Genomic DNA, 16,051 nt, shown 5'->3' on the forward strand with positions numbered 1-16,051 from the left:
GTGGCTCAAAGACTGGTGTGGGAGAAATGGGTTTTGCTTCTTGGGACACTGGCACCAGTACTGGGACAGGAGAGAGCTGTTCCGTTGGGACGGGCTTCACTTGGCCAGTGCTAGGACTAGAATCCTGGCGAATCGAATAACTAGGGCTGTAGAGAGGGCTTTAAACGAATTAGTGGGGGGGGAGGTTTCAAGAGAGCAAAAAATAAAAATGTCAGCGGAGAAGGCAATAGAGCAAGGTAGCAGTGGGGGAATTAAAAACCAGAGCGTGTCAGGAAGGGACAGAATGGATAAAGGTAAAGTAGTAAAGGGGGTAAAAGCAGGAATAAATTGTCACAAAACATATTTAAAAGTTCTTTATCTGAATGCACACAGCATTCTTAACAAAATAGACGAGTTGACAGTACAAATAACTACACATGGGTATGATCTGGTGGCCATTACAGAAACATGGCTGCAAGGTGACCATGACTGGGAACTAAACTTCCAGGGGTATTTGACAATTAGGAAGGACAGACAGAAAGGAAAGGGAGGTGGAGTGGCTATGTTAATAAAGGATGGAATCACTGCAATAGTGAGAAATGATATTGGGTCAAAGGATCAGGATAGTGAAACGGTTTGGGTGGAGATAAGGAATAATAAGAGGAAAAAGTCACTAGTGGGCGTAGTCTATAGGCCTCCTAACAGTTGCAACTCTATTGGTCAGAGTATAAATCAGGAAATAGTTGGGGCTTGTAATAAGGGAACAGCTATAATCATGGGGGATTTTAACTTTCATATTGACTGGACAAATCAAATTGGGCAGGGCAGCCTTGAGGAAGAGTTCATAGAGTGCATTAGGGACAGGTTCCTTGAGCAGTATGTTACTGAACCAACCAGGGGGCAGGCAATCTTAGATCTGGTCCTGTGTAATGAGACAGGATTAATAAAAAATGACCTAGTAAAGGATCCCCTTGGAATGAGTGACCATAACATGGTTGAATTCCAAATTCAGTTGGAGGGTGAGAGAGTTGGATCTCAAACCAGCATACTAAGCTTAAATAAAGGAGACTATGAAGGTATGAGAGCAGAGTTGACTAAAGTGGACTGGGAAAATAGATTAAAGTGTAAGATGGTACATGAGCAGTGGTGTACATTCAAGGAGATATTTCACAACTTTCAAGAAAAATATATTCCACTGAGGAAAAAGGGACGTAAAAAGACAGCCATCCGTGGCTAAGTAAAGTAATAAAGGATAGTATCCGACTGAAAACAAGGGCCTATAAAGTAGCCAAATCTAGTGGGAGGATAGAAGATTAGGAAGCATTTAAAAGCCAGCAAAGAATAACTAAAAGATTAATTAAGAAAGGGAAGATAGATTATGAAAGTAAACTAGCAAAAAATATAAAAACAGATAGCAAGAGTTTCTACAGTTATATAAAAAGAAAAAGGGTGGCTAAAGAGAATGTTGGTCCCTTAGAGGACGAGACCGGGAAATTAGTGGTGGGGAACATGGAGATGGCAAAAACGCTGAACAAATATTTTGTATCAGTCTTTACAGTAGAGGACATTAAAAATATCCCAACACTGGACAAACAGGGGGCTATGGGGGGGGGGGGGGGGGGGGGGTGGAGGAGCTAAACACGATTAAAATCACTAAGGAGGTGGTACTCGGTAAGATAATGGGACTAAAGGCGGATAAATCCCCTGGACCTGATGGCTTACATCCTAGGGTCTTGAGAGAAGTGGCGGTGGGGATTGCGGATGCATTAGTGGTAATTTTCCAGAACTCCCTGGATTCAGGTAAGGTCCCAGCAGATTGGAAAACTGCCAATGTAACGCCCTTATTTAAAAAGGGAAGTAAACAAAAGGCTGGAAACTATAGACCAGTTAGCCTAACATCTGTGGTTGGTAAAATGTTGGAGTCCATTATTAAGGAAGCAGTAACAGGACATTTGGATAAGCATAATTTAATCGGACAGAGTCAGCATGGTTTTACGAAGGGGAAGTCATGTTTGACAAATTTGCTCAAATTCTTTGAGGACGTAACATACAGGGTGGATAAAGGGGAACCAGTGGATGTGGTGCATTTGGACTTCCAAAAGGCATTTGACAAGGTGCCACACAAAAGATTACTGCACAAGATAAAAAATCATGGGATTGGGGGTAATATACTGGCATGGGTGGAAGATTGCCTATCTAACAGAAAACAGAGAGTTGGGATAAATGGTTCATTCTCAGGTTGGCAATCTGTGACTAGTGGTGTTCCACAGGGGTCAGTGCTGGGATCCCAACTCTTTACAATCTATATCAACAATTTGGAGGAAGGGACCGAGTGCAACATATCCAAGTTTGCCGACGATACAAAGGTGGGAGGGAAAGCAGCGAGTGAGGAGGACATAAAAAACTTGCAAAAGGACATAGACAGGCTAAGTGAGTGGGCAGAAATTTGGCAGATGGAATATAATGTTGGAAAGTGTGATGTTATGCACTTTGGCAGAAAAAATCAAAGAGCAAGTTATTATCTAAATGGAGAGAAACTGCAAAGTGCTACAGTACAAAGGGATCTGGGGGTCCTGGTGCATGAAACACAGAAGGTTAGTATGCAGGTGATCAGGAAGGCCAATGGAATCTTGGCTTTTATTGCAAAAGGGATGGAGTATAAAAGCAGGGAAGTCTTGCTTCAGTTATACAGGGTATTGGTGAGGCCACACCTGGAATACTGCGTAGTTTTGGTTTCCATATTTAAGAAAAGATATACTTGCTCTCGAGGCAGTTAAGAGAAGGTTCACTCGGTTGATTCCGGAGATGAGGGGGTTGACTTATGAGGAAAGGTTGAGTAGGTTGGGCCTCTACTCATTGGAATTCAGAAGAATGAGAGGCGATCTTATCGAAACATATAAGATTGTGAGGGGGCTTGATCGGGTGGATGCGGGGAGGATGTTTCCACTGATGGGTGAGACTAGAACTAGGGGGCATAATCTTAGAATAAGGGGCTGCCCTTTCAAAACTGAGATGAGGAGAAACTTCTTCACTCAGAGGGTAGTAAATCTATGGAATTTGCTACCCCAGAGAGCTGTGGAAGCTGCAACATTAAATAAATTTAAAACGGAGATAGACAGTTTCCTAGCTGATAAGGGAATTAGGGGTTACGGGGAGAGGGCAGGGAAGTGGAAGCGAGTCTAGGTTCGGATCAGCCATGATCCTATTGAATGGCGGAGCAGGCCCGAGGGGCCGTATGGCCTACTCCTGCTCCTACTTATGTTCTTATGATTGAGCCACTCGGCCCATTGAGCCTGCTCTGCCCCCACGTAAGCTGCGCCTCACTTATTCCACACGCAAACAAGTCAGTGTAAAATATGGTCACACTGGAGTCACATGGGGGGGGCAGGGGTGGTCTTTACACAAGCTCCCGTTAGTGCCACATGGAAGGTCTTTGCACAAGGAGCTCAATAGTGTCAGATCTCAGAACTTAGGAGATGTAAAACAGTCATCAAATTTACTCTTCAAAAATGAAGTCCAACTGTTTCATTTTTTACTCACTTTCATAATGTAGAAGCATCAATCACAGAGCTTATTAAAAAACACAGAATGTCACAGGACAGAAGGAAGCCACAGGACAGAAGCCATTCAGCCAATCAACTCTGTGCTGCCCCCCTGAAAGACCAATCGAAGTTGTCCCCTCCCCTGCCTATTCTGCACACCGTTTTGAATTTTTATTTTTCAAATATTTACCCACTTGCCTTTTAAAAGTGACTGTGGGTTCTGCTTCCATGACCTAATGACCTCTCTACTGAATGTTCAACATTGCGAACGGAAGCAGAGGCACTCAATGTTTTCAAGGGGAGACTGGAGAGGCACTTGAGGGAAATAAAGTGGGCAGGGCTATGGGGACAGAGCGGGGGAACGGGACGGACTGGATTGCTCTACAGAGAGCCGGCACAGACTCGATGGGCCGTATGACTCTATGATTACAAGAAACAACAAAATTTAACCCCACCCTGCTCCAGTCTGGTTTTCACCAGGTTATAGCGAGTCCTGCCATAAAGGTGTAAGCCGTCCCAGTGCGGGGGGGGGGTTGAGCCCTGGATGTGTGCAGTGAGGGGGGAGGTAGGTGTGTAAAATCACAAACCACAACTTTACAACCATAGAAAAATAGAAGATAGGAGCAGGAATCGGCCATTCGACCCCTCGAGCCTGCTCCGCCATTCAATGAGATCATGGCTGATCATCCAAATTCAGTACCCTGTCCCTGCCTTCTCCCCATATCCCTTGATCCCTTTAGCCTTAAGAAATATATCTAACTCCTTCTTGAATATATTTAATGAATTGGCCTCCACTGCCCAGAGGTTCACCACTCTCTGGGTGAAGAAATTCCTCATCTCTGTTCTGAATGGCTTACCCCGTATCTTTAGGCTGTGACCCAGGTTCTGGATTCCCCCGCCATCGGGAACATCTTTCCTGCATCTAGTCTGTCCAGTCCTGTTAAAATTTTATAAGTTTCAATGAGATCCCCTCTCAATCTTCTAAACTCCAGCGAATATAAGCCTAATCGACCCAATCTCTCCTCATACGTCATTCCTGCCATCTCAGGTATCAGTCTGGTGAATCTTCGCTGCACTCCCTCCACGACAAGAACATCCTTCCTCAGATAAGGCGGCCAAAACTGCACACAATACTCAAGGTGTGGTCTCACCAAGGCCCTGTACAACTGCAGCAAGACATCCTTGTTCCTGTACTTGAACCCTCTCGCTACGAAAGCCAACATACCATTTGCCTTCTTAACCGCCTGCTGCACCTACATGCTTACCTTCAGTGACTGGTGCACAAGGACACCCAGGTCTCGTTGCACTTCCCCTTCTCCCAATCTATTGCCATTCAGATAATAATCTGCCTTCCTGTTTTTGCCACCAAAGTGGATAACCTCGCATTTATCCACATTATACTGCATCTGCCCAATCAACAAACAAATCATACTGGAGTTTCTCTGCATCCTCCTCACAGCACACACGCCCACTCAGCTTTGTGTCGTCTGCAAACTTGGAGATATTACATCTCGTCTAGATCATTAATATATATTGTGAATAGCTGGGATCCTAGCACCAATCCCTGCGGTACCCCACTAGTCACTGCCTGCCACTTGGAAAAAGACCCGTTTATTCCAACTCTTTGCTTCCTGTCTGCCAACCAGTTCTCTATCCAAGTCAGTACCTTACCCGCAATCCCATGTGCTTTAACTTTACACGCTAATCTCTTAAGCGGGACCTTATCGAAAGCCTTCTGAAAATCCAAATACACCACATCCACTGGTTCTCCCTTATCTATTCTACCAGTTAAATCCTCAAAAAATTCCAGATTAGTCAAGCACGATTTACCTTTTGTAAATCCATGTTGACTTTGTCCGATCCTGTCACTGTTTTCCAAGTGCTCTGCTATTACATCTTTTATAATGGACTCCAGCATTTTCCCCACTACCGAAGTCAGGCTTACCGGTCTGTAATTCCCCATTTTCTCTCTACCACCTTTTTTGAATAGTGGGGTAACATTAGCTACCTTCCAATCCATGGGAACTGTTCCAGAGTCTATAGAATTTTGGAAGATGACCAGCAATGCATCTACTATTTCTAGGGCCACTAACCATGGCCGCTTCTTGTCCTATTGCTCCCATGTTAACGTTTTATCCAAAAGGTACAATTAGCGAGCATTTAAAAATGCGACGAGATAATCAAGGGCAGCCAGCACCAACTTGTCGCATTTGACAAGTTTAAGAGGTTTTTTTTTTGTTGGTTTTTTTGAAGAAGATTGGATAATTTTTTCCACTCAGAGTGGAGAAATTTCTTCACTCAAAAGCATGTGAATCGTTGGAATTCTCTATCCCAGAGCGCTGTGGAGGCTCAGTCGTTGAGTATATTCAAGACCGAGATCGATTGTTGGGCACTAAGGCAATCAAGGGATATGGGGATAGTGCGGGAAGGTGGCATTGAGGGAGATCAGCCATCATCTTATTGAATGGTGGAGTAGGCTCGAGGGGCCGAATGGCCTACCCCTGCTCCTAATTCTTATAAAATGGAACATAGATGTAGTGTAAAATAAATCTCCAACTTTTTCCAGTTCTGACGAAGGGTCCTCGACCCGAAACGTTAACTGTTTCTCTCTACAGATGCTGCCTGACCTGCTGAGTATTTCCAGCGTTTTTTGTATTTTATTATAGAGTATATGGACTTTCAGAAAGTGAAAGGATAAGGTTTCTCACAAGAAGCTTGTTAGAAACATTTAGGCACATGGTAGAAGAGGAACTGCAGCAGCATGGTTAGAAAGTTGGCTGCTGGACAGGTAAGGGGGTAATTTGGACTGGGCCACAGCGTAAAACAAGCACCATCGAGTCAGCCACCCGCGATGCCTCTCCTCATTTTGAAAATGGCAACTAAAGCCATTAAAAAAAAAGCCAATAAAATTTTGGATTTTTTAAAATAGGGGCATAGAGTACAAGAGTAAAGAATAATGAATTCGTACACAACATTGGCTATTCCAGTTAGAGCGTCCCATTATAGAAAGGGCATTAAAGCCATAGACAGCGTTCAGTATTGATCCATCAGGATGATGCCCAGGATTGGAAACTAAAGTTATGAAGAGAGACTTGAGATACTGGGACTATTTGCAGTTGAACACAAAAGGCTAAGAGGAGATTGAAGAGTTTTTCTTTTAAATTATGCAAAGTTTTGGTAGTGTAAGTAAGGAAAAGATCATTTGCTCTGTTTGGGGAGTCAGTGGCAATAGATCATCAATTTTAAATTGTCACTAAGAAAGTGAGATAGATTAGAAGACATTGTTTTTACACAGAGGCTTGTTGGAGCAAGGAGGGGTCAAACCATTGTTTCTTTTAAGGGAAAATTGGGTAAGTATTTGGTTACAAGGCAATGAGGAGTGGAGAGGCCAATTAGTTTTAAATTAATCAAAGACCAGCACAGCCACAATGGCCTGTAGTGTTGAGGAATCCACACTGCTGCATAAAAAAGAAAAGAACTTGCATTTATATCGTGCCTTTCATGATCTTGGGACATCCCAAAGTGCTTTACTTCCAATTTAGTACTTTTGAAGTGGTCACTGTTGTAATGTGGGAAACACAGCAGCCAATTTGTGCACAGCCAGCTCCCACAAACAGCAATGTGATAATGACCAGACAATCTGTTTTTAGTGATGTTGGTCTAGATAAATATTGGCCAGGACACCGGGGAGAACTCCCCTGCTCTTCGAATAGTGCTGTGGGATCTTTCATCTCCACCAGAGAGAGGGCTGACGGGGTCTCGGTTTAACACCTCATTCGAAAGACAGCACCTCCGACAGTGCGGCACTCCCTCCGTACCGCGCCGGGAGTGTCAGACTGGATTTTGCACTCAAGCCTCTGGAGTGGGACTTAAACCCACGACCTTCTGACTCGGGCGAAAGGGTTACCCCACTGAGCTAAGGTCGACACCTCTGGTGTTAGTGAACATACAAAGTTGAGGGGCAGCAGACCAGCTGGTCCATCAAGTCCGCCCCCACACAAGTGATGACCGAAGCATCGTGACGAAACACTACCTTCCCCACCCCCCACAGCCATGTAACTTTTCATTTCTCTGCCAATTTTCCTCGCGTCCCTCCCGAAGGCGCTTCCCATGCTACCGGAACAATCCCAGTCACCAGTTGTCCACCTGATACCTCGTCCAATCAGCCATTCCTCCGACATCTTTCATTTGACTTCAGAACACACGCAGTTTCAGTGTGGGGAGGTGGGGTTAGGTCACTGGGTAAGATGACTGGCAACGGACATCCCAGCCAACTTTTCCCACCCCCAAAGGAGCCCAAACTCTGCTCCAGCAGAGAACAGCTCGCTCAGCACAGGGCAGACCCGAGGCCTCCCGGATCGGTGCGGCTCAGCGACTCGCTGAATAAATCCACTCTGCCAGTGCAGGGAGGAGGGTGTGCTGGATCAGCTCCTCTTGAAGCAGCTTTTTTGTAATATAAAGTGGGTGAAACAGTTTGATGATCCCACAGCTTGAATCCTTAATTCCCTCTGCGTACTTTTTTTTTTTTTTTTTTATAAACGTGTTATCTAATGCATTCACATAAATTTCTGTCTGTGCTATTTATTAATTTTGTTAGTCAAATAGTAGGGACAGAAATCATAGAATAATGCAGGAGGCCATTCAGCCCATCGTGCCTGTGCCAGCTCTTTGAAAGAGCAATCCAATTAGTCCCACTCTTTCCCTATAGCCCTGCAAATATTTCCCCTTCAAGTATTTATCCAGATCCCTTTTGAAAGTTACTATTGAATCTGCTACCATCGCCCTTTCAAGCAGTGCGTTCCAGATTGTAAAAACTCGCCACGGTAAATTTTTATTCCTCCTGTGTCCTCTGGTTACCGACCCTTCTTTGCCACAGGAAACAGTTTCTCCTTATTTACTCTATCAAAACCCTTCATGATTTTGAACACCTCTATTAAATCTCCTAAAGTATGTATGTGAACACAATAGTGGACGCACTAACAATGGCACACAGGTGAGATTAAATGCACTGAAAACGTTCGACTGCCAAAATCAGTCAAGTCACACAAGGACCAGAAATGCATAAATCTTATAGAAAACTATCACAAAAAGATTTATTTGATTTTAAAAGAATATTTCTTTCCCCCCCACCCCCTTCAATCTACTTGCCTGCTCGGCCATTCTCCCCAAACAGAACTGAAATTTAAAATTTAAAAAAAAAAAATGGCTCTCACTATAACTTAAAATCGGAACCAAAGTCAACAGTGAAGACAGCCAGGCTTGTACATCGGTTAATGGCAGTAACAAGAACAATAAAATGGCACTGCAGCGTACACCCCAGTGTTACAGGTCAGGTTTGGGTTTTGTATTCCCAAGGGGCTATCAGAAAACAAACCGGGGGGGGAAAAAAAAAGACATTCCTGTAGTATCCAAGCATCGCATTCACGGATTGTGGGGAAAGTGCTAGGCTCAGTCTTTAGAATCGAGGTTTTTGTCGGCAGGAGTTTTTTGCGCGATGGAGCCGCTCTCCATCAGCTCTGCACACGGTCTGCCACGAGTAGGGCGGTGTGCTGGCCTCCGCTGGAGACGGACAGCACTGCTCGGTTCTCCAGCTGCTGGCCCGACATCTGGACGGGGCTCCACACATCTTCTTCATCGCCCGTGCTCAGCTGGAAGTTCGTCCCCATCCCCCAGGCAAAGGCTCGGCCTAGAAGAGCAATGGTTGGGGGGGGGAATAATAAATAATCACACGTCAGAGCCCAATGAGTGAACTCAGAAAGCACTTGCATTTTATAAAGCAATTTTCACCACCACAGGACGTCCCAAAGCGCTTCACAGCCAGTGAAGTACTTTCGACGTGTAGTCACTGTTGTAATGTAGAAAACGCAGCGGCCAATTTGTGCACAGCAAGATCCCACAAACAGCAATCTGATAGCCTTTTTTTTTTTGAAGCAGTGTTGGTGTTGATGGGATAGCAAAATACTGCGGATGCTGGAAATCCGAAATAACAACAGAAAATGCTGGAAAAACTCAGCAGGCCAGGCAACATCCGTGGAGAGAGAAATAGAGTCAACGTTTCGGGTCGAAACCCTTCGTCAGGACTGAGAGAAAAGGCAGGAAATAAAACAAAAGGCAGTTTGGGGGCTGGGAAATGGGGGAGGGGATTTAGAGCCATTGTCTGTTGCTTTACCTGTCCTATTACTATCTCGTCTCACCTTGAGTATCTCTTAATGTCTCTTCTTTCATCCCCTCCCCCATTTTCCAGCTCCCAAACTGCCTTTTGTTTCATTTCCTGCCTTTTCTCTCAGTTCTGACGAAGGGTTTCGACCCGAATCATTGACTCTGTTTCTCTCTCCACGGATGTTGCCTGGCCTGCTGAGTTTTTCCAGTGTTTTCTGTTGGTGTTGATAGGGTGAGATGACGTAGGGTGGGAGGAGGCTCGTGTGGGGCATAAACACCAGCATCGACCTGTTGGGCCGAATGGCCTGTTCCTGTGCTTTAAATTCTATGCAATTCCGTGATAAATATTGGCCAGGGCTTCGGGGAGAACTCCCCACCTCTCCTTCAAATAGTGTCATGGGATCTTTTACACCCACCCGAGAGGGCAGGCGGGGCCTCGGTTTAACATCTCATCTGAGAGACGGCACCTCCGACAGTGCAGCACTCCCTCAGTCCTGGCACTGGACTGCATCGTCAGCCTAGATTTTATGCTCAAGTCTCTGGAATGGGGCTTGATCCCACAACCTTCTGACTCGAGAGGAGAGCGCGTTCCCCACTGTGCCAAGGCTGACCCTTTCAGACTATGCTGCGTTTTAAAGGCAACGCTGAATGATTTCTGACAGCATGCAAGTATGCTTCAGTTTCTGCACTTAAGTATTGTTCCTGCTACCACTGGCCAGGAGCCAGGGCTGGGGTCAAGCGAGCAGTCAGGGCTCCCTCACTCCTTAGCCATGTCCCAGGCTCTTCTGCTGGAAAAGACGACATTGGGCCCAGGATCGGGATCAGGATCAGGCTCATGGTGACACCCACGACAGCCAAATAGCTTGGCTGACACATGAAATCAGACTTTGGGACAAGGTACCACACACACTGCACCTGGGACCACATTCCAGCACGGATCAGTAACTTTACGAGGGGAGAAAATTGGGAGGGAGGAGGAAAGCAAAACCTTACCATCCTTGCTGACGGCATAACTAACAGAAGCTCCACAAGCCACGGAAGCGATAACGGGGAGGCCTTGGATGAGGGTAGGTATACTCTTCTCTGTACCATGCTCTCCCAACCCTAGACGTCCATACTCTGCTCGACCCAGGCTGTACACTTTACCTTATATTTAAAAAAAACACAAGATCAGAATTCATCCTGATGAGAAAAAAATCCCCACAAACAAACCAAGTTTGCTGGAGAGGAATATTTTCCCATCAAAACCTGGCACAACAGAAAAAGTTTAATCCTTGCCTGGGACACTCTCCCGTAGCACATGTCAGGAAGCAAGCCTGGTCCCAGAGCTCTGGAAAACACTGCTCAGGGACCAGGCAACAGGACGGCGGCAGTGATACGACGGTGAGCACTGCTACCTTTTATACAGTTCACCCAGGTTCATCCCTGGCCATTGCAATCGGGAGAGTATCTCGGTGGCTAGCACCCTCAGCACTGGCTCAGAATCGTGTGGGTTTTATTTTATCCATTCTCGGGATGTGGGCGTCGCTGGCAACGCCGGTATTTATTGCCCATCCCTAGTTGCCCTCGAGAAAGTGGTGGTGGGCGTTCTTATTGAAAGCCTGGCAGTGGTTTTGATACGATGGGGTATCTCTGGCCTCCTTCTGTGCTGTATTATTCTAGAACAGTCAGTTTGAGAATATTAATGCAGTTTTTAAAAATCTGGAATAAAAAGCTAGTATCAGTAAAAGTGACCATGAAGCGGTCGGATTGTTGTAAAAACCCAACTGGTTCACTAATGACCTTTAGTGAAGGAAACCTGCCGTCCTTACCCGGTCTGGGCCTATATGTGAGAAAGTGCCGAGTGTCTCACTCGGCCACTTCAGAGGGCAGTTAAGAGTCAACCACTTTGGTGTGGGTCTGGAGTCACATATAGCTGGTGTTTTTGGATTTTCAGAAGGCAAGAGATTATTAAACAAAATTAGGGCTCATGGGATTGGGGGTAATGTACTAGCATAGATTGAGGATTGGTTAACGGACACAAAACAGAGTAGGAATAAACGGGTCATTTACGGGTTGGCAGGCTGTAACTAGTAGGGTACCACAAGGATCCGTGCTTCGGCCTCAGCTATTCACAATCTACATCAATGATTTGGGTGAGGGGACCAAATATAATATATCCAAGTTTGCTGATGACACAAAGCTAGGTGGGAATATAAGTTGCGAGGAGAATGCAAAGAGGCTTCAAGGGGATTTTGACAGGCTAAGTGAGTGGGCAAGAACATGGAAAATGGGATATAATATGGAGAAATGTGAAGTTATCCACTTTGGTAGGAACAATAGAAAAGCAGAGTATTTTTTAAATGGTGAGAGATTGGGAAATGTTGGTGTTCAGAGGGACCTGGGTGTCCTTGTACACAAATCACTGTGAAAATCATTCTCTCAAAGGTAAAAGCTTTTCAATCTTGCATACATAATATTACAGTTTAAAAAGGCCTGTACGAACATCACAGTTTTGGTCTCCTTACCTAAGGAAGGATATACTTGCCATAGAGGGAGTGCAACGAAGGTTCACCAGACTGGTTCCTGGGATGGGGGGGGGGGGGGGGGGGGGTTGTCCTATGAGGAGAGATTGAGTAGACTAGGCTTATATTCTCTGGAGTTTAGAAGAATGAGAGGTGATCTCATTGAAACATACAAAATTCTTACAGGGCTTGACAGGGTAGATGCAGGGAGGATGTTTCCCCTGGCTGGGGAGTCTAGAACCAGGGGTCACAGTCTCAGAATAAGGGGTCGGCCATTTAGGACTGAGATGAGGAGAAATTTCTTCACTCAGAGGGTGGTGAATCTTTGGAATTCTCTACCCCAGAGGGCTGTGGAGGCTCAGTCGTTGAGTATATTCAAGACAGAGATCGATAGATTTTTAGATATTAAGGGAATCAAGGGATATGGGGATAGTGCAGGAAAGTGGAGTTGAAGAAGATCATCAGTCATGATCTTATTGAATGGTTGAGCAGGCTTGAGGGACCAAATGGCCGACTCCTGCTCCTATTTCTTATGTTCACGGTCACTTTTACTGATGCCAGCTTTTTATTTCCAGTTTTTTTTTTTTTTTTTTATAAACTGAATTAATATTCTCAAACTAACCGTTATAGAATCATACAGAACAGAAGGAGGCCATTCACCCCATCGTGCCTGTGCCAACTCACTGAAGGAGCGATCCACTTAGTCCCTCGCCCCACCTCTCCCCATGGCCCTGCAATTAAATTTTGTTTACAGATAGATGGATACCCATCATAAGATTTGAGCTGGCGTTCTCTGAATTACTAGCGCAGTAACATAACCGCTGCACTGCAGTACCGTAACTCTGATCAGAGCTGGGGCAAGTGCAGTAGTGAGGCTGCTGCCACCCTCTGGATAAAACATTGGGACCGAGTGCCTGCCAACCCCTCTCAGGTGGACACTGATGGAATGGGGAAGCCAGTGGGGTTGGTGAATTTTACAATGGAAACCAGCGACAAGGTGAGAAATGATGAGACTTCACCGCTGTTGATGCCTTTTTGGAAAACCTTGTCGGATAAAGAAACGAAGAGAGCCCTCCCGCCGCGGTTGTTTCCCCTGCGCTGTAGCACCCACCTTCAGAGTCCAAGCACAGGGTGTGGTGTTGTCCACCGGAGAACTTGACCCAAGACTTTGTCGAGTTCTTGAATGCAGTTAGTTTATGCGCCGAATAACAGGGGGTCGTGCCTGGCGTTCCTGCAGCAGAAACAAAACAACACGGCTCACACACACACTCCTTTTTGCCCCCTTCAGTTTGTCTCTTCCGCACCCACCCAACATCTCTCCTGAAAGCACCCACTCGTGCTGGGGTACCATCCCACGCACTATTCCTGGAACTTCTCCCAAGCTGCCACCCTTGATACACGAGCCTAAACGGTGAGCGTCGACGGGCTATTCAACTGCAGGGGCAGCGCAGATGAGCCCGATCTTATCCTCAGCCTGTTAACCACACATGTACTTTCTACAGCGCGGTAAAGGTAAAGCTAAGCCGCTTTTCCTCACCTCCTTATGCCTAGTTACAGAACGACCCTGGGAACATAGGGCATGCACCCACCCCCCACCCTTATAAATCACCGGTTAGGCCTCAGCTGGAGTATGGTGTCCAATTCTGGGCGGACTTTAGGAAGGAGGTCAAGGCCTTGGAGAGGGTACAGAGGAGATTTATTAGAATGGTGCCAGAGATGAGACGTCGCAGTTACATGGAAAGACCAGAGAAGCTGGGATTGTTCTCCTTAGAGCAGAAAAGGTTATGGGGAGATTTAAATTATATGGGGTTTTGATAGAGTAAATAGGGAGAAACTGTTTCCACTGGGAGGAGGGGCGGTAACCAGAGGAGACAGAATTAAAATAATTGGTAAAAGAACCAGAGGCGACATGAGAAAACATCTTTTTACGCAGCAAGTTATGATGCACTGCCTGAATGGGTGGTGGAATCAGATTCAATAGCAACTTTCAAAAGAGAATTAGATATATACTGGAAAAGGAAATATTTGCGGGGCTATGGTGAACAAGGAGTGGGACTAATTGGATCGTTCTTTCAGAGAGCTGGCACAGGCACGATGGGCCGAATGGCCTCCTTCTGTGCTGTAAGATTCTATGATCTCATGGCCGTTTGTGGGACCTTGCTGTGCGTAGAAATAAACTACCGCATTTCCTTCATTAGAACAGTGACTATACTTCATAGGAGGTCGCAAAGCGCTTTGCAGCCAGAGAGTGTGAAAGGAGCTTTCTAAATACAGGAAACTTTCTGATATCCGGCACTGACGGGACCGAGCTGGTGCCGTAACATTAAAAGTGCCGGACATACCAGCGTTAATGTTTAAACATACGGAACTGAGAAGCTCCGTGTGAATCAACAAACCCTGTTGCTTAGCAACAGCTTCAAAACAGTCGGCTGCAGCTGCAAGCGTCTGTAGTTATAGCTACAGACCTTGCAGTGCTTGACAGGGGGAAAAAAAAGCAACGAGAACTAAGAAAATATAGAAAACGGCTCCTGATTTTTGCCGTTAGATCGAGTATTCCGGACATATAACCTCCGGATAAAATAAAAGTTTCCTGTACAAGTCTTTTCTTTCTATATATGGGGAGATCACAACTGCAACAGTTTTGCCATGAAAAGTGAGGACTAAAAGAACTCCTGAAGTGGAACATAAGGCAAGGCTGAAGTTGGCGAGAGGGGTCTATGAAGGGAACCACTGCTGAATACAGTACGGTGTAATGCCTAACTGCATGGTTACGTTCAGTACTTTTCAGAATTGTGTGTGTAAATCTTGCACAGCGGGCATACTTCCTGACTGTGTCACGCCCTACTTTCTGTAACACTTTCACCATCACACTTTTGTTGATTAACACCCCTTTTATTATAAAACAGCAGAGCCGCCAAATGACCACAAGCAACACACCATGTTATAGAGTTATACAGCACGGAAAGAGGCCCTTCGGCCCATCGCATCCGCGCCGGCCATCAAGCCCTGTCTAATCTAATCCCATTTTCCAGCATTTGGTCCGTAGCCTTGTATGCTATGGCATTTCAAGTGCTCATCCAAATGCTTCTTGAATGTTGTGAGGGTTCCTGCCTCTACCACCCTTTCAGGCAGTGAGTTCCAGATTCCAACCACCCTCTGGGTGAAAAAGTTCTTCCTCAAATCCCCTCTAAACCTCCTGCCCCTTACCTTGAATCTATACCCCCTTGTTATTGACCCCTCTACTAAGGGAAAAAGTTCCTTTCTATCTACCCTATCTATGCCCCTCATAATTTTGTACACCTCAATCAGGTCCCCCCTCAGCCTTCTCTGCTCCAAAGAAAACAACCCCAGCCTGTCCAGTCTTTCTTCATAGCTGAAGCGCTCCAGCCCAGGTAACATCCTGGTGAATCTCCTCTGCACCCTCTCCAAAGCAATCACATCCTTCCTATAGTGTGGCGACCAAAACTGCACACAGTACTCCAGCTGTGGCCTAACCAGCGTTTTGTACAGCTCCATCATAATCTCCCTGCTCTTATATTCTATGCCTCGGCTAATGAAGGCAAGTATCCCATATGCCTTTTTAACCACCTTATCCACCTATACTGCTGCCTTCAGGGATCTATGTACATGCACACCAAGGTCCCTCTGATCCTCTGTCCTTCCTAGGGTCCTACCATTCATTGTGTATTCCCTTGCCTCATTAGTCCCTCCAAAATGCATCACCTCACACTTTTCAGGGTTAAATTCCATTTGCCACTGTTCCGCCCATCTGACCAACCCATCTATATCGTCCTGTAGCCTGAGGCTTCCCTCCTCGCAATTTACCATCCCACCAATTTTCGTGACATCTGCGAACTTACTGATCAT

General features: G+C 45.7%; 1 protein-coding gene across 4 annotated transcripts in view; it reads right to left on the reverse strand.

Moving 5' to 3' along the window:
• Nucleotides 1-338: 338 nt before the first annotated feature.
• rcc1 (regulator of chromosome condensation 1) overlaps nucleotides 339-16,051 on the reverse strand; it is a 35,605-nt gene continuing 19,892 nt past the window's right edge. For all 4 annotated transcript variants that reach the window (XM_085962808.1, XM_085962811.1, XM_085962810.1 and 1 more), the window contains exons 8-10: nucleotides 13,296-13,415; nucleotides 10,674-10,826; nucleotides 339-9,207 (exon numbers count right to left, since the gene is read on the reverse strand). In XM_085962808.1, coding sequence (XP_085818934.1) covers nucleotides 9,032-9,207; nucleotides 10,674-10,826; nucleotides 13,296-13,415 — 449 coding nt within the window. In that variant the 3' untranslated portion in view covers nucleotides 339-9,031. The remainder of the gene's footprint in view (nucleotides 9,208-10,673; nucleotides 10,827-13,295; nucleotides 13,416-16,051) is intronic.

This window comes from Somniosus microcephalus, chromosome 20 (assembly GCF_052327205.1).
Source record: "Somniosus microcephalus isolate GS21.2 chromosome 20, FLI_Smic_1.0, whole genome shotgun sequence".
In the NCBI taxonomy this organism is placed as follows: Eukaryota; Metazoa; Chordata; class Chondrichthyes; order Squaliformes; family Somniosidae; genus Somniosus; species Somniosus microcephalus.